Source organism: Nyctereutes procyonoides, unplaced genomic scaffold (genome assembly GCF_905146905.1).
Source record: "Nyctereutes procyonoides isolate TBG_1078 unplaced genomic scaffold, NYPRO_anot_genome, whole genome shotgun sequence".
Classification (NCBI taxonomy): Eukaryota; Metazoa; Chordata; class Mammalia; order Carnivora; family Canidae; genus Nyctereutes; species Nyctereutes procyonoides.
In genome coordinates, this window is record NW_026575041.1 from 19,401,751 (window position 1) to 19,424,788 (window position 23,038).

The window sequence follows — 23,038 nt, forward strand, 5'->3', positions numbered from 1 at the left end:
GTCGCCAAGTCAAAAGCAATACTGAAAACATTCATTGTGAAAAATATAAAAGAACCGAAAGCAAGCTAAATATTTAAATGCAAGGACAGAAGGACTTTGACAATGTTTATAAGTATTTTGCATAAAGTCATTCCTTCCATTCCATAGTAGGCACATGACCTACTGTGTGCTGGGCACGCTCCTAGGTACTGCGGGTAGGGCAGTGCATATGACACTCCTATATTTGTAAGGCTTACATTCTACAGAAAGAGATAGATGATAGATAAGAGAACAGGTATGCAAGCAGGACAATTTTAGACAGAGGGTCAGAAGAAAAACCAGGAAGGAGAGACTTTCAGTAGGGTGACCAGAGAGGGGAATATCTGAACCGAGGTTTATATGATAAAGAATGGTAGAAGTGATATCTATCTTCCTGGAATTTCCTGCCAACAGGGTGGATTCCTCCTCAAGAGGGGATATTTGAACCAAGCTTTATATGATAAAGAAGGGAGCAGGCATACAGATATGGAAGTGGAGTGCATGGAGAAGGATGCTGCCAAAAGAAGGCTGAGAACAAAGAGGTCTAAAGCAGAAGTAATCTTTACATGCTCAGGGAACAGAAAAAATTGTGGAGTAGCTGGAACCTGGTGATAAATATCAATACTTTGGTGAATTAAATTGAATTTGTTAAGTACGAAGATTTTCAAAAGAAAGATTAGCAAGAGGGCAGCTGGAGGAGGATATAACCAAAAACAGAAGAGCTCAGAGAAGTACTAGTAAATCCAAATGGTGAAGGTCTTGGCAGACCTTTTAAGAGAAGCATGGCATTTGGATTCCTTTAGGATCTCTTTCAGTCGATGGTGGGTCATGGACATTTAATTGGATTGATCCCACAATAGCTCAAGGGCTTAAGACAAAAACACTGTCCACACAATGAATTTGCATTTTTCTGAAGCAGTTCTCTAGTGGGAAGATTTGATGCAGCCCCAGACCCACTGGGAACTGAAAGCAAGTGAAGACTCTTATCTGAAGACACTTTTCTGGTGAATGAAAGAATCAATGAGAAATAGAATAAAATGTGGAGAATGAGAAAACCATTCCCGTGCTTTTTCAAATATTTTGGTTAAATGATGGAGTAATTTTAAATGAAATAGAAGATCAAATTGAATAAGAAGAGGAGTCTAGTCTTCTTGTGATTAAGAATAAGGATTCTGGAATCAGCTTGATGGAGTTTCAAATCTTTCTCACTAACTGTATAACCTTTAGCAGATTCTCCTGGTCTTGCTAAGACTCAATCTTTTCCATCCGAAAAAATGGGAGTGACAATAGTATTTAGCAAGCTAGTAACAGAAATTTATAATTTGGAGGAGGATTAAATGAAGTGTTGCCTGTCACGGGCTCAGCATACCCTTGGCCACATAGAGAATAATCAGAAAATGGTATCAGTTGTTAGCTACATCAGGAAGAAGCAGAGGGGAATGTTCAGAAATGTGTGATTACATGAGGAAGACAAAAAGAAATCATAAAGCAGTTCTAAGTGTTTCTGAGCAGGGGTATTACCTAGTCAGAGCTAAGCACTGTGGAATCTTACAAGGCGCTGCCCCTCTCTGTGCCTTAGTTTACCCATCTGCCAGTGGAAGTGGATGCAAGATAGCAAATGTTTTCACTTGCATCCATCCTTGAAGATGTGTTTGATAAGTTAGTCCCAGAGACGTGGCATTCAGCTGCGATCTAAAACAAGGGTGACCAAGTTTCCTGTTTTTCCCAACACTGAGGATTTCTGTGACATGTAGAACTAGGATTTCAGTGCTACAACGGGACAAACTCTGGCAAACTGGGATGGTACTCACCATACAAAAGTGTTGTTCCCAAGAGGAAGTGAAGGGAGTGGTGAGGAAAGGCTCTGGTTCAGAGGTACCTGACTGGCATTCTCCTTGCATCCCCTTCTCTTTGTTAGGCTCAGGTACTTGCTTATAATGCAGTGCTGGTGTCTGTATCGTGAGCCTTGCAGGAATGGAAGGAGACTCTTGCCATTGGCATCTGCAGTGCCGTCATATGACGTGTAGAAATGAAAACCACTGCCATGTTAATGAGAGAGCACCTTGCAGTGCCGTGTCCCTAGGGGTAAGATGTAAGTAATACAAAATTCAGAGTTGCCCCTAAGGCCTCTTGAAGTAACTCTGGGACAGCACTGTAGTCCTTCTTGCCTGTTTGTGTGCCCTGTCCCACCAGAATACGGTGGAAGGCCCTACTCCTCCTTGTCTACCTGACAGACTTCTCTTTCCAGCCCAGGAGACCCCATCTTTGGGAGGCTCTCCTTGTACTCCCAGGAGGAGTCCAAGCAGACCTCTCTGGGTTCCATGTTACCCTGTTGCATGATTCTACCTGAGTCCTTAATGGCTTGGCTATAGCTACAGACTCACTACCTGCTCCCCGTTACTCCCAGCTTCCTCTGAAGGCACTTACCTCGGTGCCAAGTCAACAGTGGGAATAGACTGTATGTGCTTCACGTCATATTAAAAGCCCAGAGCCCAGAATGGCTGTTGAGGCTGTGGAATGCATCTTGCACTCTCTCCTGTCCACTGCTCTGGCTCGTTAATGCAAAGCCTTTCAACATTTTTTTTTTTCCACGGGAAAAATGAAACCCATTAATGTAATTTCAAACCTAGTCTCTCTACCTTGAGCCCCAGGTTTTCTAGTGTCAGGGCACCAATGTGATGCAAAAGAATTAAAATTGCAGCAAAATTAAATAACGTTGTGGAATGGATGCTAAACCAGGCACCAGTTCCATGACATGTAGCATCAAAATGTACAAGTACTAATTATCCACTAATTACAACCACAGTAGAATTGAGCTCATTTTCACTGAGAAAGAACTGACACAGTGTTGTGAATGGTTTAAAAATCTGCTCTCAGACTCTGTATGCCCAGCCATTTGTTCAGAAGATCCTGAATTTCTCAGAATGCCAACAAAGAAGATGACATTTTCTTTTGATCCGAGTGGCATGTTTATTTGACCAATGGGTTTTTAAGTGGGTCCCTCTTGTGTATCGGCCCATTACAAACTGTTAGCCCCAAAGAGGCAATGCTACACTGCTAAAAATGTAGAAGAAACATTTGCAAACGTGCTTCTGGCCCCTCTGCTGACTTCGTGGAAGGGCTTGGAGGTCAACTTTGGGATGACAAGAAAAGGAGGAGGGAAAGACAGAGGAACCTGAATATAAGTGCCCAGCATACCCACCAGCAGCTGCAGTTCCTAATTTTCAGTTAGTCAGGGTCAGCCGTGTCTTTCTCATCCCTGAAATAGGAAGAAAACTTCAACAAGCTTCTGCCACCGCTGCTAAGGGAACCAGTAAAGGAAAACCTAGCCAATACTTAAAATATGCTAGTTAAGGGCACAAATTTAGGAGTCCCACAGAGCTGGCCAGTTGGTAATGCAGCTGTCAATAAATGATACGTATTTATGTTGACTTCCCTGGATACATATGGAATAAACAGGATCTAGAGATAGATTCTGTGATGGTCTTTTTTTTTTTCATAAAGATTTTATTTATTTATTCATTAGAGACACAGAGAGGCAGAGACAGAGGCAGAGGGAGAAGCAGGCTCCCTTCAGGGAGCCTGATGTGGGACCCCATCCCAGGACCTGGGATCACAACCTGAGCCAAGGGCAGATGCTCAACCACTGAGCCACCCAGGCATCCCTGTGATGGTCTTCAAGGCTGTCCCTGTTCCCCCCCAGCTACACCAACCCCCATCCCACAGAGCCAGTATTTTCTGTTCTGTGATTTTTCCCCCCAACCTTTGTCTTTACATGATTCTTTCTGAAAAAAGAAGCTAAAATTGTCACCTAAGTCACCCTTTTGATAAGACACAGCTGATGTACCCTCTTAGCACACTCCTTGCTACATTACTGGTTGCATTTTGGAAGAATGAATTCATTAGATTCTTTTTTTTTAAGATTTTATATATTTATTCATGAGAGACACAGATAGAGACAGAGACACAAGCAGAGGGAGGAGAAGAAGGCTCCCAAGTAGGAGCCCAGTGTGGTACTTGATCCCCGATCCCAGGATCACATCCTGAGCCAAAGGCAGACGCTCAACCGCTGAGCATCCCAATTCATCAGATTCTAGCTGGAAGTGTGTGTGCTCACTTTGGCAGCACATACTCTAGCCAGAAGTGTGATCCTACAAGGCCCTTTCACTTGTCCTGCATTTTGATATTGACTGTGGAGTGCCTTGTGGACCTAGAGAAGTCAGAGGATGGCTGTTCTGTGCACCTCCTGCTTTCTGTTTTTCACCCCTACATACACAATTTTAATGTTCTTTGGGGAGCGAAACATGGGCTGAGCCCTCTCCGACGGGCAGTTACTTATACATGACAAGTTCTTGGATAAATAAGATAATTTAGTTAAACAAAAAAGTAAAGGCAAAAGAGAAATAAAATACATATTAGAAGGAGTCAAGAAAAACTCATTAGTATTGGCAAACTGCCATTTCCCCCCATTAACCTCAATTAACCACACAGACTGCAGACTCTGACATATGATACAAAAAAATATGGCTTTATGAACTTGTAACATTTTGTGTTAAAAACCCAAAATAATAATTATCACAGCACATAATTCCATTTTGAATTTATTTGGAAGCTTTTTCCAAAAGACATGGGAGCTTTTATAAGCTATAATATAAATGCTGAGTGATCATTGCCATACATATGGACCATCACCTGCTTTGGGTGGCGGTATGTGTGTATGCACTCACAACGCTTTCATACACATTTTCAATAGTATACTTTGTTCACCCAGTAGACTAATATTGACCACCATCCATATGCCGGGCACTTTGCTAGGCATGAAAGACACAAAGATTAGCCTAGATTCCTATATTCTTTTAAATGAACATTAAATGAATACAAATGTAGTTGCCTTGGAGAGTCACAGTCTATGGAAAGAGACAAACATGCAAACAACATACAAAGCGATAAAGCTATAATGCAATTTTTTATAAAGTCCTCTATTAAAGACCGTAATGAATATACAACTCTTCACTGATTTGATACAGCAGTTTTTCCCAAGGAGTTCTAAAAGATTCTAACCCCTCCTTTATTTCCACTTATATTTATAAAGGGGGGGAAATATTGTGTTACTCCCAGGGAGGAAAGGGTGATTGCTCCCCCCATTAAATCATTGCTGTGTTTCAGAGGAAGAAAGGGAGACATGCATTTTTAGAGACTTGCACAAAGTTGCTGCGTTCATAAATGATTAAGCACAAATTTCAGCATTCTTGCAAGAGGTGGTACTTCTTCCCAAAGAAAGACCATGAAATTCCATTAATTCAGACGTTTGTGGAGGAGGATTTTACAGCAGTTGAAAATGCAGATTCTAGAATATTTCAGGAAACACACGTTTACTGCTTTCAAGTAAACACATAAGGTTAATGCAACTATTAAAGTGTTGCCAGACAAAAGACCTGGTTGGACGGACTCTAATGAATAGTTACATAGGCTATTTGCAATTAGAACATCAAAATGGAGGTTGTTAAAATTAAAGTGCTTTGCAAATGGTTTGTCTCAAGTACATTAAATATTCCCCTGGGACCTTTCCGCCCTATTAATTTACCTAGGTAGTACAAAGGTAAACTTCAACCAGCCCCAGAACTATTACAAATTCTCAGATAGGTGGAATGAAAAATAATGAGGTTTTACAGTGTATATATAAATGTAGGACAAAAGGGAAGGATTGAATTATGTGGAAATTAACTGGAAAACATGTGATATAAAAAGGGGGGAGGTTTGTCAGTCTTCTGATAACATTCAAAGCTCTCCATAACAAGCGATATTTTTCCCCAGACTTTTAAAAATTGAGTTTCAAAACATTGCTCCTACTCAAGACCTTGTATAGATCACACAGCAAAGATGATCTTAGAGAATGGCATGCCTACAAAGCACAAATGTGTTTTCAAGACTTTGCACATCCTCTGAGTAATTTGCACTTTCTCCAACCTTCTGATTTTATCTGTCACATGAAAACAGATGTAGAAACAAATTATTTGCAGTGAAATCATTTCTAAGGGGAATGCAGTGGTGGTTTTCACACCTCTAGAGTGTGTAGGAATTAAAGAACTTCATGTTCATTTGAATAAGTAAAAGGAAACTTCCACTTTCACGGACTTGGTTATTAAATTTTCAGACATTGTCGAAGGTGACCCATCTAAAAACAATAAGGTGTCCCTCTTGAATGTAATTATAAATAGCATCCCCGTGCTGTTAGGACTTTTATAAAAATAAAAGATAATGCTTTTTATAGATGGTACCTCTATTTTTTAAAGAGCCCTGCTGAGTTCAAGGCACATGCCAAGCAAGCACTTCATCTGTACTGTTTGCTACCCAGAGCCTGTGATGGAGTTAGATCTGTCCCCATTCCAGAGACCACGAAACTTAGATCAGAGAAGTTGTATGACTTGTACTTGGTCACACAGCTAAGAAATAAGAGAGCCAGGATTTAAAACCAGGTTTACCTTTCTCAATCTGTCTCATGCCAGCTACAGATTTTCTACTTTAACTTTTTCCATCTTCTCTGTTTGTTGGAATCTTATTCACCATCTAGGGCCCAGTACAAATTCAACATCCAATTTATTCCCTTAAATTTTCCAGTTGCATGAGTCAGCATTAATCTTTCCTTCGTTGGGGCACCTGGACTTGTCTAGGGTATATATTAGATCATACCATGTATCATTACTATGTGCATATGTATCTGTCTCCCTCACTGGATGCGGTGGGGACCAACATGAAGGCTTATTGTTGTATCCTCTTGTCTCTTACCAATGTGCCCTGTGTCCAGATATGCTTTTGTGGTAAAGAGATAGCATCACCACAGAGTGGGTGTTAACTCTGCTACCTGAGGGCCAATGGAGCCAAGAGAGGCATAATGCAGTACAAGAAAGTTGCCAGAACTAAGAAGTCAGACAGTAGCTGAGATAAACCATTATATTAGGGGTAGATACAAGGCATATGTCCAATCTAAAAATCAGAATAAACCTGGCAACCATGGGGTGTAGTCCTTTGCTGGGTGGATTCAGAATAGAACTTTGTAGAACTCAGGGGCTCCTGGGTGGCTCAGTCGGTTAAGCATCTGTCTTCAGCTCAGGTCATGATCTCTGGGTCCTGGAATCAAGTCCTGCATCTGGCTCCCTGCTCAGCGGGGAATCTGCTTCTCCTTCTCCCTCCACCCTCCCCCACTCATGTGCACCTTCTCTCTCTCTCTCTCTCTCAAATAAATAAGTAAAATATTTTGTAAAAAGAACTTTGTAGAATTTAATGGAGGACACACAGGTGACTGTGTACCAGGGGCCCCATTTCATTGGCCTTTAAATTCTTTGTATTTTAAAATGGAGTATTTTTCACTGTGGAAAAACTAGAACAATTTGAATAAGCCAAAAAAAAAAATCAATTACCTTAGCCCCATCACCCAGCGATAACGTCTGTCTATATAGTGATTCCCACCCTTGGCTAAAGATTGGAATCACCTGGAGCTTTTTAAAAATCACTGTGTTCTGACCTCTGCCCGTCCCAAGTAATTCAGAACTGGATGTGAGACCCTGGCAACAGCAGAAGTTAATGCTTCTCTCGTGATTCCAAAGCACAGCCAATGTGAAAACCAGCCATGGTCTAGAGCCAGGCTTCTCAAAACTCAGTGTCCATACAGATACCTGGGTCTGCGAGGAGCTTGCAGTTTTGTACTTCCAAGTAGCTCTTAGGTAAACCCGATGCTGCCACTCCATGCCACACTTTGAACAGCAAATATATATAGTATCTTCTCAATAAAATGTAGCAATGAGAGGATGAAAGATTTCTGATTAAGTCTTTGCACAAGTTACTTAAACTGTCGGCATCAGTTTCCTTGTCTGTCAGGTGACAGGTAGAGTCGTAGACATTTCACAATTTTTGTGGCCTAAATGTTTAGACACACTTGAGGAGAAATATTAAGATGGGAAGGAAACACAATTAGACTTTTGAGCACATGCGATACAACAGGCATGATTTTTGGAGCTCATTACTTGAGCTCCAAAATGGAATAACATTATTTGAGCATGTAATATTGAGCCAGGAATCAAACTAAGCATTTTAAATCAATTGTTTAATAAGCCTCATTTTACCAATAAGGAAGCTGATGTTTAGTGACGCTGAGTAACTCACTGAATACCATGCAATTGCCTGGGGGCAGGGCTGAGAGCCAAAGCCAGACAGTCTAATGCCAAAGCCTGAGTGCTGGTTTGTGCACTGCTAATGAGTACACCACGATGCTTCCCAGACTAGGTCATCACTAAGACCCATCTATATAATGTAATTTAGATTTCCAGCCACTACTTCTTCCTTATTTTAATCATCTAATACTCAGAATTATGCAAAGAAAAATCTTGGCAGAAAGAGAAAGGGGGAGATGTGCACCATATTGCACATCTGAGCACACACATCAATGGTATGTTAATGGCACCTAAAGATGGCATCATTTCATACAACATCCTTAATATTGGTTCACCATCTGTAGCTTAATTTCTCTGAAGAAATCCAATATGGCATTCAAGGTTTAGCTAACTCCCCTAGAGGCTTCTTCAGGTGCATAAATCCTTCTTCATCTAGGCCAAACCGGAAGGCAGAGGGCTATGTGAGATTAGGAGGGAGAGCCATGAGAATTGGTGATGAGGAAACTCAGGGAAGCACAGATGGGACTGGTAAGTATCCAGGTATTCTGGCAAAATTAGACTCATACACAGCATCTCTAGTTCTAAGCATGTGTGTGTGTACATGTGTGCATGTGTGTATGCATGTGCATGCATATGTGGGTGTGTAGGTACGAACACATGGTATAGGAGAGAATTGTTCAGAGAAGAGTCCTTTGGAATATTCTCCACCATACATCTTCTTCATTATTCTTCCCTTGTTGGCCACTGTCTTATTCTTCACCTTGATGACAAGTTGCCTTGACCCAGATGCCCTAATCAATCTTCTCTGTAATGAGTGATACAGCAAGGGGGCAGGGCTTGCCTGAGCCTCAGAACTCTCCCTTCGGACTGTGGGCAACTCCATCTGCCAACAGGGCCTGAAGTGAAGGTACAAGGGTGTGTGTCAGCATCGACACTTCCTGCACTAGCTGGCTTTCCCCCCTGTGCTACCTGTAGCAGCTACAGCATCCTGTATCCAAGGGGGAAGTGTTTCTGGGAGAAGAATCCTGCCTGTGATTTCCCCTATGCTCAGACAGAATTGAGAAATGCCATCCACTGGCTTGCAAAGAAAGAAAATGAAACTTATCTGTTACAGAAAACCAACAGCTATGAACCACATTTGACCCACAGGGTCTTCATACTTGGTTCAGGATGCATCCTTACTTACATAGTTTTAAAGCTTCTATTGGTATCTTAGAAGTTACTGTTTATAAAGAAAAGTTCGAGTTGCAAATGAAAGCTCCATCAGAGATTTCCCTGTCAGATTTTCTTAAGAAAATTTAACAGTAGCACTGTATACTCAGTGAAGCAACTCCAAATCTTTACACCTCATCAAGCAGCTCTTACTTAAAAAGCTTGTCTGCGGAAGCCTATTTCCAAACCCTTTTTTTATTAACCTTTTTATGACTGATGCTTTAGCTCTTGTGTATTTTTTATTTTTGGTGATTCTTTTCTTTTTAAGGAAATGTTGTTTAGGGAAGCCTGGGTGGCTCAGTCATTTAAGTGCCCAACTCTTGATTTCAGCTCAAATCGTGATCTCAGGGTCATGAGACTGAGCCTCACATTGGACTCTGGGCTCAGCTGGGAGTCTGCTTGAGAGCTCTCTTTTGCTCTCCCTCTACCTCTCCCCACCAATCTCTCTCTCTCTCTCTCTCTCTCTCTCTCTCTCTCTCTCTCTCTCTCAAATAAATAAACTTTTTTTTAAAAAAAGAAATATCGTTTAGTCTAAGAACACATCTGGTTGTTTCTTTAAAACAAACTTAATAGATGTTTTCACTCCAACTTTAATTTTTCCTACAAAAATCTTTGCATTTGAATTTGCATTTTCACTGAAATTTGTACTTATTGTGTGTCCCTTTCATTCTCCAAATTCAGCGCACAGCTTATGTCCACATGTAAATACACAAGCAACATTGCAAGGCTTCCTGCTGGGCTTGAATTAAAAGGTGGAAACAGAAGTTCTAGAAGTTGGAATCTTAGGGAAGAGACAATAAACATGAGAATAACTGAGGGTTTTCACCTAAAAACACATGCTTATAGTTAACTGGTGTTTTTATGTTTTTATTTTTCCTCCTTTTGCGAGATACGTTTATGCTGAAGTATTGATTTTGAGCAGCGAAGGAAAAACGTCAACAAAACAAAAAAGCAATCTACTAAATGAGAGAAGATATTTGCAAATTATATATACAATAAGGGGATAATATTCAAAATACATACAGGGGCAGCCCTGGTGGCTCAGCAGTTTAGCGCCGCCTTCAGTCCAGGGCGTGATCCCGGAGACCTGGGATCAAGTCCCACATTGGGCTCCCTGATTGGAGCCTGCTTCTCCCTCTGCCTGTGTCTCTGCCTCTCTCTCTCTCTCTCTCTCTGTGTGTGTGTGTGTGTGTATGTGTCTATGAATAAATAAATAAATAAATCTTAAAAAACAAAAACAAAAGAACAAAATACATACATATTTTGCGGGTAAATATAAACCTCTTGTTCCTGCCTGGGTGACTCACTCACATCCTGATCAGCTGGGTTCAGGTCCATCAAGAAGAAAGTGGATTCAGAAAGAGATCAGAGAATGATCTCCTTTTAATGTTTTTGTATTACTATAGATGCCTTATACTGAAAAGAGTCTTAGGACATTCCCAGGTAAGGAACCAGGAGCCTAGAGAAAATATGTGATTGCCTAGAATCTCATACCCAATGACTAAGAGGGCTGAGACTGGCACCTTGGCCTCCTGGCTCCCAGGCAGGTGGCTTTGTCACCACTGCACATACTCACCTGCTAGGGAGACAGTGAAGAGGCTTCCAAGTTAGTGTTCCTGGGAAGAATGGTGATTCAGTCGTTGGTGACCTTGGACAAGTTATTAAACTAAATTTGCTCCTATAAATGGAGTCAGAATAGTTCTTTTTTCTCATAACTGTGAGATTAAATGAGAGCATGTATGTGAACTATTTAGTACAGTGGCTAGCACATAGGACTGAACCAATGTGGGATACTATAATATGATCATTTGCCTACCTTTATCTACAAATGAGATAGAAACCAGGATATGGAAGACCATGGAAATAGACACGAAGCCCCTGTGTGTAGCATTAAAGATTTACAATTTTTAATCAGCAGCTAAAAAAATAAAAAATAAAATAAAAGGCTATCGCGAATTGTCCTAAAGACTTCCAACTTTCAGCAGGAAAGAGGATCCCAAAAATTGGGAAACCTTGAAATTATTCAAAGAATGAAAGAGAGCATTCAGGTAACTTTAACTCCCATGGTTTGGGACCATAATGGCCACTCTGTATAAAACAGCATGGAGAGTTCTAGAAGGTTCATTCAAACAAGTTTTGCTTATAATGTGCTAGCTTCTACATTGAGTATCAAGAACAGGAGGTGAATAAGATCTGCTTTTTACCCTTTTACTTGTGTCATATTAGGGACAATTCACTAGCAATCAGAGCCATTTATTGGGTGCAGTGATGGTAGTATTTATGTTTAACAACTATGACAGGTACTATTCTAGATTCCTGAGGTCAACTAACGAACTATCCCAAATCTCTGCCTTCTTGAAACTATGGTCTAGAGGGGGATCCCAGCCTCAGATGGATTATACCAAACATGCTGGAAAAGTCAGAGAAGGCTTCACCGAGCAGCAATGTGTGAACTATATGGAAGGACAGTGAGAGGTCTAGCAGATAGCTGGGGGTAGGCGTGGAGAACTGAAGAGCAGAGGAAATGAAGACGAGAAAGACAGCCTAAGTACTAATTGTAGCTCACGGGGCTGATAATTCTAGTTGCATTTTTAATACTAAACTCAGCTTCCAACAGTCCTGGAAAATTACATGGAAGCGGCTAAGACCTGCATTGCTTCAAGTAGCACTTAAAGAAAATGTGAATGTCATGGCAGTTAGATTACACAGCTGCGACCCAGGACACCCACAGGGAGAAAGAGCCGGGGAACGATGTCATCTCACAAGTATGGCTTCTCTGACCATAACTACTTAGAACACTCCGAGTTCTCTTTGGAACAGGCAGTGACATTTTTGTGCTGGGGCTGTTTCTCAGAGAGATTGTGAGAGTCCTCTATCTCCACAACAAAAAATCAAAACTAGTTGTTTTTAAAGTAATTGCATGGTTCCAGCCACATGGTCTCCCCCTCACTTTAGCGAGTATCATTCACTTAGGACTGGCATAATTCTCCTCCTAAATTGGAGGTTTGCATATGTAATTATATCAAATGATGTGTTTGTTTATATCTCCAAACCACATTCAAAAGCTTGCCTAGGATTTATCTTTGAAATTCAATTTCATCATGTCAGTCCCCAATTTACTGTGCCCAGTGGGTCTACAGTTACATGTGTGATGTACATGCCTCTCTCCTGCAGAGATTACACAATGGGGTTGCCTTCCATGGTGATGAATCAGAAGAGCTGAGGAGAGAGAGAGAGTGCTCTGTTTTATCTTCTCCCCTCTTCTAAGGCCCAGGCACATTCAGCTACAACAGAGATGTTAAAAACGAAGATGCAGCATTGACCGCTTTGATGAATTCCTCTGGACTGTGAGGATAACTGAAAAACAGCGCTGCTAAGTACCAGAGCTCATCCAAGTGCATCTCTTTAGGAGAAGAGAGCTTTGGCCCCTTTCTTGGTCTTGTCTTGATAACAAGGATTATTTCTTAGTACAAATAACTACCAGTTGTGGCTTTAACCCTCAAACATTCCGTTCATTATTTTTATGTCCCTGACTCCCCATGGACAAACCTGATTATGCTATTCATCCCAACCCCTCTTCATGCCTGATTCCTATGCTAACTTATCCATCCATTCCATTCATTTATTTTTAAATGTCTGTCTTCTCCAAACATGAGGGGCTTGTTACACTCTAAAAGGCAGAGTTTGTGATCTCTTCCTGATTTTTAAACAGCTTTACTGACATGTAATTTATATGCAATGACATTCACCCATTTAAAGTATACAATTCAGTGGTTTTCAGAATACGTATGGAAATGTGCAACCATCACTACAATCTGTAATTCTAGAGCATTTTCATCACCCCAGAAGAAACCTTGTACCCACTAACAACTAACAGCATTCCCTGTCCTCCACCTTACCTCATCTGATTTCCTGCCAATTTTCACTTTTGACTTAGATTGTTTTTTAATCTAAAATAAAGATAATGGAAACATAGAGAACTAAAACCTACAGAGGTTTTCCTGCCTTTCTTCCAGGAACAGAAACTGTTTGGCTTTCTCGCAGCTCTAGGTTCGCTGTTGTGTATGTTTTAGGCTTTTCACGAAGGCTGTCTCTTTCTCTGTTGGCTGATAAATACGTGAAAAACACATCCTGGTGGTGGTATGCAGATGATGCAGATGTCAGGGTAGCCACACTGCTGTCTCAGTTCCATGTAAGCATTGTGCAAATAAGTAACTTTCCTTAAAACAAAACAAAACAAAATCACCCTAAGAATGATCAGAAGAGGAAGCTGACTTCTTCTCTTTGCACAGCACATCACAATGGGCCATGGATGCATGACCCAGTGAGGAGGACCCGAAATGACACAAGTGTCCTCAGGGAAACAGAAGGCAAGGGCTCCTGATCTTTTGTGCCTTGAAGAGCAGCAGGCAACCCGCAGAGTGAAGGCTGACAGTCCTTTCATCCATTTATAGCCTCCATATAACAAGTGTTTCTCATTCCTATCGTGACCTCTAACAGAGGGTGCCCCCCTGAAGAGGTGGTGAGGTTCATGAAAGCCCCCTTTCCCTTTCTGAGAAGACAGTTATTTCTCATTGGGAAAGTGCCTTCGTGACATGTGACCTTGTCGGATAGAATAGCTGAAAATGAAGCATCGGATTTGTGTGTTAGACGCCCACTGGTGAGACCACAACAACCCTTACTCAATACAAAAAGGGAGCTGTGCCCCCTTTATTCCTCCTTTATCACCTCAGCCACCAGTGCACACACACCATCTCTATCTCCCCCTCATTCACCCCCTACCCTCTGTACACACTGATCCAGATGCTAAAGCAGCTGGAAGTGTTTCCTTCTTGGATATGGCTGGACAGAAAAGTTAATGTCAATAAAAATTCATAGTGAGATTCAACTAAGGGTAGTGAAATTGTGTAGAGCCTTCCTTAGAATTTTAGGGAGAACTGATTCAGGCATCATCCCAAGAGACTTGGATGCAGTAAATGAGGGATGGAGTGGGGCACAGAATCTGAGTTTTTGAGATCCTGGGGAGTTCTGATGGGCAGCTAGAGAAGAGAAGTTACTGATTCTCCCACTTGAAACTCTTGATTATCGGTTTTTTTCTCCATAATCTCTGACAATGGCTCATCTTTGTATCCCAAGAGTGCTTAGCTATGTGTCGTTCACATGGAAGAACTCAGTGAGTGGTTTCCAGGTAATACTAAAAGCATGCACCCCTGGTCCACCTAAAAATACTCTCCTGGCACACAAACAATACGTGCCTGAACAAACATATTCAAAGTCTGCTGTAAAAATGATGATTAGAATATATAATCTCTTCTACAGCAACGTTTATCAACTGAGCATTAGTGAAGTTCCTATTCTTTGTTTTAGGCCATGAAGTTCCTATTCTTTGTTTTAGGCCAATGGCCAGGTGGGCAACAGGGCTTCAGAATGAAAAGGCAGATCCCTTCCAATGGAGGAACTCTGTCAACTTGTCTAGCAGGAAAATACAAACTTGTGAACAATGAATGATAGCATAGAGCAAAGAACAATACTGGTTGTGTTGGGACATACCAGATGAGCACCTAACCCTGCAAGACAGGTCACCTCTCTAACATCAGATCTAAATTTGAACCATCTACATGTGAAGCAGTGGGGTGTGGGGCATGTCCCAGGAAGAATCCATGGAGAGGAATATCATTTGTGCAGTGGGAACAAAGATTTCCCTCCCAGGGGGAATGTGGACAGATGAGAGTGAATGGGAGTGGGGCCATTTAGTAAAGAGCATATTACCCCCAGTAGGATTTTATTTTGAAGGCCATTTAACCTCCTGTGGCCTCTTCTGGCTTTCTCCAAAATCCACTTGTTCCCACCCACCACATATATTAAAAACAAAACCTGGAGCTCATGAGTTCCTCGGCAGGTCTTGGTAAAATGCCTTTTCCATACTTCACATAAGCTCACTAGTATCGAGAGTGAGCTATTCGTGTGATTTTCTCTGCCCTTTTCTATCCATCAGCCCAGGTCTCAATACCAGCCCAATCCATAGTCCCTTGTCTTCAGGGACAGTGTAGCATCAAGAAATGGAATATAAATTTGACCTCCTAATTGCCATTTGACAGCAACAATAATAATAAAACCTACAAAAGACAAACTGGTGCAATAAGCTGGGCAGCTGGGGATCCCTGGGTGGCTCAGCAGTTTAGCGCCTGCCTTCAGCCCAGGGCATGATCCTGGAATCCCGGGATCAAGTCCCACATTGGGCTCCCTGTGTGGAGCCTGCCTCTTTCTCTCTCTCTCTCTCTCTCTCTCTCTCTCTATCTCTATCTCTATCTCTCTATCTCTCTCTCTCACAAATAAATAAATAAAATCTTAAAAAAATAATAAGCTGAGCAGCCTTGAAGGTTGTGTCTTCTCATTGTCTTTGTCTTTATACTCAAAGGGGTGATTCATTTATGGAAAACACCATTCGAAGGAAAGATACAGAGATATTTCCCATGTGGAACTTATTTTGTGTAAAGATGTAAACCCATAAAACAAAATGATAAAGTCACAATGTGAAGTCTTCGGTATATAAGTTACTAAGTTTGAAATAATTATGCAGATGAGTAGCTATTACAGAAGTAACCTTTTTTGTCAAGGCTAACAAAAAATTATAGCAGCATTAAAAAGTTAAATAAGAAAGTGCTGTTTCATAGCCTGATTCTGATCGGCACCAACAACCTGAAATCCTCAATGAAGTTCTCACTGTAGCATTTCAGTCACATGCAAATGAATCATTGGAAGTCCTTAGTACCAGGAAAACAAGGGTCCTTTAGTGAATTTTCACATCCCCAGAGTGATCATAGCACCTCACAGAGGTAAGCAGAACCGGAACAAGTTTTTCAGGTTTTCTTTGTGAATTTGGTCTTAAGAATGATTCAAGACCATCTTGATTGTCACTGGGAATCGGAGAGTTACTGTTACTGTTCCCTATCGTTTTTGCTCTTCCTTTAACTGGATTTGCTTCCGTGCTCAGTAAGCTACTTGCCCAGATATTCAAAAGTCAACTATTCTCATTTCTACGCAGGTTTGATCACAACAACTTCAAGGAAATTGGATCGAGAACAGCAGGCAGAACATTTTCTAGAGGTAAGTGCGCAGAGGGAACTGGCACTCATTAAAGCTGATTTCACTGAACTCCTTTCACCTTCAGCGTAAAATGGGACTTATATGTCTTCGAACAGTGGATTCCAAAATGAAGATATCTCTCTGGGGCTGATTGGTTCTGAATGTAGAGACTTCTGGCGCATTCCTCCAACACACTCCTGTGTGCCGACCAGAGGTAGCAGAGCCGCCTTTGCCTCCCTCTGAAAATAAGCAGGGTGCTTCAATATCCCTGCCTGGACTTCAGGCCCCTTTGTCAATCATCAGAAAAGAAAGTTCAGGAGCAGAGCCCTGTGAACCTCCAGGGCCTCCGATGTGAAGAGAGAAAGAGCAAAAGTGCTGTGATCAGAGCAAAGTACATCATTTGTGAAGACGTGTGTTGCCTTGCTTCTCATTTCTTTTCTGAGGAGAGGGTTGAGGAAGAGAAGCCTGCTAGTTGATTCACTGCCTGAGAGGACTGTTTCTGAAACCATAAAATGTACTCCTATAATTCATTAGGACAGAAACAGCAGCAACATAAACTGTAAGAGTGTTATTTCTGGAGGAAAAAAAAAACACCATAAGGCAAGAGATGAAAAAATAGATATGAAAGAGCTTCATGGAACATTCTTTCTATACATAACCAGTATCTTTATTGGGAAGCTTGAAGTCTGGGTAGTATGTATGGCACTGTGATTTAAGTGTGACAGTCTGATACAGAACAGATGACGATGGAAGTTAGGGCTTTGTTAAGGTTTTATCACACATCCACTCTTCTAAAATGGCCTGTTAGTCCCTAAGAATCACTAACTGGAATCCACAGGTCCTCCACACACACACTCACACTTCGAATCTCTCCTGGTATTTTCCTTTGAATCAATTCACAACGATTTATTTAACAAGTACAGGACTAGGAAATGGTGCTTATAGATCCTGGAGTCACCCTGCCATGATTGTCTTGAATGGATAAAAGCTGTTTAATTTCTCTGGGCCTCAGTTTCCCCTACTGTGAAATGTGGCAAATAATTACTACTCCATATACCTCAAAGGATTGCTATTAGGATCGATCCTTGTATTTTATATCAAAGTACTTTTAAAACTCTTAAAGCATTATATGTAATAAAAGATTATTATTATTATCATGCAGCACTGTGATAACCCTTTTAAAACATTGCTATCATCTCATAAAGATGAAAGACTCCAGGCTGCCAAAAAATAATTATTATAATTCTTTTTTCAAAATCATACTATTGGGCTGCAGTTTGTATCTGGTCCAGAATTAGAGTACATTTGCCAGAATAATAACACCTTATATTATATTTATGTGCTCCTTTTCTTTGCAACAGAGTCCAGGACTCCCAGGGAGGTGGTGTTCTCAGATGGTTGAACCCGCTACCTGCCAGCAGGGAGAAAGGAGGGTGTCTCATTAGCTGAGGAATCCGCCTGAAATCACTTACTGCCCTGTCTCTGGAAAGGGTGGTGGCGGGGGTTTGATGCAGAATATGACTATAGGGAAGCATGTTTTCCAGGCATTTGAATTTGCTTCCCAGAAGAATCCTTAACAGTTTTGCATCCTTTACAGACTTGTATAAATACTGACCGAATACTTTTATCCTTTTAACACAGATGGATCTGGAACAGCATTTCTCAGTACCTGGTATTAATCTGCCTAAGGAAGTAGTATAGCACAGCTGCTAGCAACCTCTTAGAGTTGTGGGGAGAAATATGTGTATGACCTCCAGTCTGGTACCTGGCACTAAGCAAGTGCTCAGTAAAGTGTAGCTGCTGTGGTTTTAATTATAATTGTATAGTGTTATAATACCTAAGCCTCCTAAACATTCAACTTGATCTCCACACACCAGAGAGAGAAGCTCCAAACTGACGTGCAGAAAGAAGCCCCAGACAGCAGCCACTGGACTGGGCCTGAATCCCAGGTTCTACCCTGTGTGCTCAAGATACAGTATAAACAGGAAGTGACAGGGGTCACATAGTAAATGAATAAAGGATATAAGTCCAGATACCAGCTCTCTGAGGCTACTCAAATAAGTTTCCCTTTTAAGTGCCCCAAAATGGGGGTGGTAGGCAACATCCTATAGACTGGTCAGGAAGGCATCTTTGAGTAGGTGACATTGGGTGACATGAAGTCAAGATTCTGCTCAAGGCTAGTGTGATTACTCAGGCCAGGGTGATGAAGGGTTGAAAGGTGGAGGTTGGTAAGGGTGATAGGAAATGAAGTTGCAGAAGGCAAACAGGGCCATAATGACAGTGACACATTTTTTCGTGAGTGCTATGGAAAGCCATTAAGCCAAGGTGACATGACATGCTTCCCAGTGTAAGCTACTCAGCTGAGCAGAAGTGGCTGAGGCAGGGCACAGGAAGTGGGGAGACTCCAGGGGGCTTTTAGAGGCATCCACGTGGACATGATGATGGGTTTGGACAAAGGTTGTTAAAAAATAAATAAATAGGGGATCCCTGAGTGGCACAGCGGTTTGGCGCCTGCCTTTGGCCCCGGGCGCGATCCTGGAGACCCGGGATCGAATCCCACATCGGGCTCCCGGTGCATGGAGCCTGCTTCTCCCTCTGCCTGTGTCTTTGCCTCTCTCTCTCTCTCTCTCTCTCTCTCTCTCTCTCTCTCTGTGTGTGTGTGTGTGTGTGACTATCATAAATAAATAAAAACTAACTAACTAAATAAATAAATAACTAGAGAAGACACTTAAGATTATAGAAACAAACTTCACGAAGCTGACTGTCTCCACTCAGTAGCTGCAAAATGGGGTGGAAAGCAGGAAGTTTTCACAGGGTGGAGAGTAAAGAACAAAGAGGAGAAAAATTTTAAATTATCTTGCCTGGCTGGGGCTGCGTAGCCAGCCTTGTGAGAAATGACAGAGTAAAGAGCCCAGAGTCGGCTTTGGCGTTTGGGGATTGACTGACCAGATAGCCTTCAGTTCTGGTCACATAGACCATTTACAGAAACACAAAAGCGATCCAAGTTTTGGTTTTCTGACTTAGCACCTCGGACAGCAGTGATCTCATCTTGGGCCTGAAACTTCTTTCAACCAGGGTGAAAGCAGTGGGTCAAAGAGAATGGTCTCATACAAGCCCCATCATGATTCTGGCTGACAGGCAGCATGCTGACTTTTCTGGGGTTCCAGAGTGGAGATTTTAAATACCAAGGGTCAGCAGAACTGTACCGACTCACCCTCAAGTGCCCAGCCTTGCTCTGCCCATCTCCCAGGATCCCCATGATTTGGACTCTCTTTTAGTCGCCCTTTGGCTGAGTTTTCAGGCACCAGCTTATCTCAATCTCCCTTTCTCTCCATCTCCCTTTTTCTCTCTGGCTCTCACTTTCTACACTGTACTCTTTTCTACAAAATTTTTCTGTGACAGTTTTAAGGACATTCATTTCTTTTCTTCTTAATGGCTATTGGGAAGGATAGTGCTTTAACTCAGTCCTCCAAAAACTGAGTAAAATAGTATCACTCAGTACAGAAGAGAGAGCTCTGCTGTACACAGATTTTTGAAACTGCTGATACATTGTGTGAGTTTTAAGTGGGGGTGTTGGTAATTAACCTCCTGGAGAGCCTTTAATTGCCAAGATAACCCTATGCTCTTCTTAAACTCATATTAACCTTCTGACTCTATTTCATATCTCTCCTTCCCAATAAAACAAAATTGACTCTTCTTGAAAGGACCCATTTAGAGGCTGACCTGGCAGGTACACTTCCGAATTGGTAACCAGGAAGGAGGCCATTAATGATGTGTTTCTAGTTTGCTCTCCTCATGATAGAAGGCACTGTAATTGTATACTGCTGGTGCTCTGTACAGTGAATTAAGATATTTAGCTTGACCATGTAAGGGATATAAGGGTTTTCAGTCTGTAAGCGTTCACCTTCCATCTCTGACTGTAAGAGAACAGTTGTCATGATCAGAATCTAAGGGATTTGCTGAAGAAAGAAGAGCAGCAAAAAACTGTGGAAAGAGTCACAAGGACAATGTATTCTTCTCTGGTCAATTCTAAGTGCTAACTCTGGCCTAATTTGAAGTTTGTTATGTGTAAACATTGGAATGGTCCTCTTTTCGGTTACCATAAAATGCAAAAATATGGGCTTTTTAGCTACTTCTTCAAAGTTATATACATTCCTTGATAGCTTTTTATGATCGTAGCAGAGGTAAAAGCCTAATTCCGGCAAACAGATGCAGGACATTGATAACGGACGCATAAACTAAATAGCAAATTAATGCTTTAGCTTTGCGGTTATGACTTTAGCCTTGATGACCTCACTATCAGAGTAAGAGTGCTGTGAAAAGGGAATAAATGCACTAATTCTTTCTAACGTTATACTCACTTGTATCGATTGTTTTCTCACCTGCTAGATCTAAATGTCTCGTGGGCCTGAAGCTTGATTTACCCAGACAGTGACTAGAAGCCGCATAGGAAAAGCTGGGATGTTACATTCAGGCAGGCCTGAGATTATATTTTGGGGTTGCCCACAAGGCTTAGATCTGTTTCCCACATGTGCAAGGTGAGGAATAACAATCCCTGACACAAGCTTGGTGTGAAGAGTTATGAGATGACAGGTGAACAGTGCTCGGGACACTGTCAGACAGCAAGTGTTCCGTGAATGCTGGCGGCCTTTGTCGGTTCTCTGTGTCGCACTTCTCTCTGTATTCAGTGTCTACTCTAGTACCTGGTAAACAGGGGGCATTCAATAAGTGTCCCATGAATGAATGACTACTCTAAGAGGCCTTTTTCCCCCCAAGATGAGATGATGGATGGCAGTTGAGCACACCATGAAATGCTTGGGCATGGAGACCAAAACAGTGGGACACACTGCCTCTTTCCATCTGCCTTGCCAAGTTAACAGTGATCCCCCTTTTCCTTATCCATAAAACAGGGGTCATTGATCCCTGCCTCATTGATGAACTGTGCAGAAGGCCAGGCACACATAGACACCCCTCAACCCTTGTCTATCCCTCCCACTTTTCCATCCCCTCCGTTCCCCACTTGTCCGCAACAAACACTTTGTCAGTTCCCTCTTTCTGAGTCCTGGCCCTTGTATTTTGAATAGCTTATAGCAGTTCAGTTATTCTCAAAAGATATATCCACTTAAATAATCCTGTAGTTCCAGCTTAATTATGTGTGAATCTTTATCTCATGTGCTGAAAGAGTATTATTTGCCTCCCTTTTGATCTTGAAATGCTTCTCTGTTCGAGGCTGGATGGTTCTGATAAGTCTTCCAAAGAGAACAAAGAGCGTTATCAAAAAAAAAAAAAAAAAAAAAGATGACAAGGCCCAGTAACCAGCATAAAGACAGAGGATAGTAAAATGTGTGTGTGTGTGTGTGTGTGTGTAATTTGAAGTATCCTAGAGAAAGTGGCGAGAATTTAGAGTGCAGTTGGTATAAATAACAAAATACATTACAGAGGGATACACTGGATCTACAGGGATTTAAATTACTTACTCCCTGTCCCTCCCTTTAGCATATCATCCATTGTCCTCCATAAGGTATACCTCATGTGACAATTTTTTCTTCCTGTTTGAAATTCTCATCCCTTTTTATAGTCTTATTTTCTAAGAAAAAAAAAATAACTGTTCTTCGGTAAGTTTTTGTAACATTTCCTCTTGCCTTAGGATGCAAATTGATTTCTTCAGTTGAGTGCACATCTTTAGTAGTTTCTTCCTTTGGTAAGCCTCTGCTCTTGAAATGATGGTAATTTCTGGTGGTGAAGAATTGCAGGCCTATTTCAACCTATTAAGCAGTCTGTAGTTTGATGATTTAACTACAAGAGAAGTGGAGGTTTTTCTCATTAGGTTCTTCTCTCTGACACCTTTAAGAAACTTTGCAGAAAGTACCAAAAGGCCTTCAAAAAAGATGGTAGGTCCATGCCCCCAAACAGCACTTGTAGCAGACACTGGCCTTGGATGAAGAGTGGGTCCTCACTTCTGTTTCTTCCTGTGTTGTACCAACTTTGACAAAGTTAATGGAAATTCACTATTATTTTTCTTCCTGTCTTAAACACTTTATAGCATGGTGATTCTGGGCCTGGCATTGGGCGAGGCACCAAGCTTCTGTTACCGGAGCTAGTGTGTTTTGTCCACTGAATATTTTTTTTCTCCACCCTTCAGAATGAGGTCATTGGAGTCTAACCTGCTGTTTATTTGTGAGCTATTGTAGTTAGCTGCTGTCTTGTTATCAAGGGGCTGCTTTTCATTCATATCATCCAGACACTTCTCCCGCATTATACAGATGTAGAAACTGAGACTTAGAAGAGATAAGAGAGATCCAAGGTCACACAATCACTTCACAGTCATGTCCAGTATCCGTCTTCCTCTCCTCATAGGATGGGACGGTCCTACACATCCATTAGCACATTGAAATGTGGCCAATGTAATCATCTTTTCCCACTCTTGTTTCACAGCAGATGTACCCCGGTGTCAGATCAGCCCACCCTCAAGCATCAGCATATTTGTGTATGAAGAGAGGAAGTTTTCTTTTAGAATCCATCATTGATTATCCATTTACTACTCCCTCAGCTTC

The 23,038-nt window shown here is 41.6% G+C and overlaps 1 protein-coding gene across 1 annotated transcript in view; it reads left to right on the top strand.

Annotated features, from left to right (window-relative positions):
* FAT3 (FAT atypical cadherin 3) overlaps nucleotides 1-23,038 on the top strand; it is a 652,865-nt gene that overhangs the window by 452,839 nt on the left and 176,988 nt on the right. Inside the window, exon 4 of the mRNA XM_055320836.1 lies at nucleotides 16,444-16,505. Coding sequence (XP_055176811.1) covers nucleotides 16,444-16,505 — 62 coding nt within the window. The remainder of the gene's footprint in view (nucleotides 1-16,443; nucleotides 16,506-23,038) is intronic.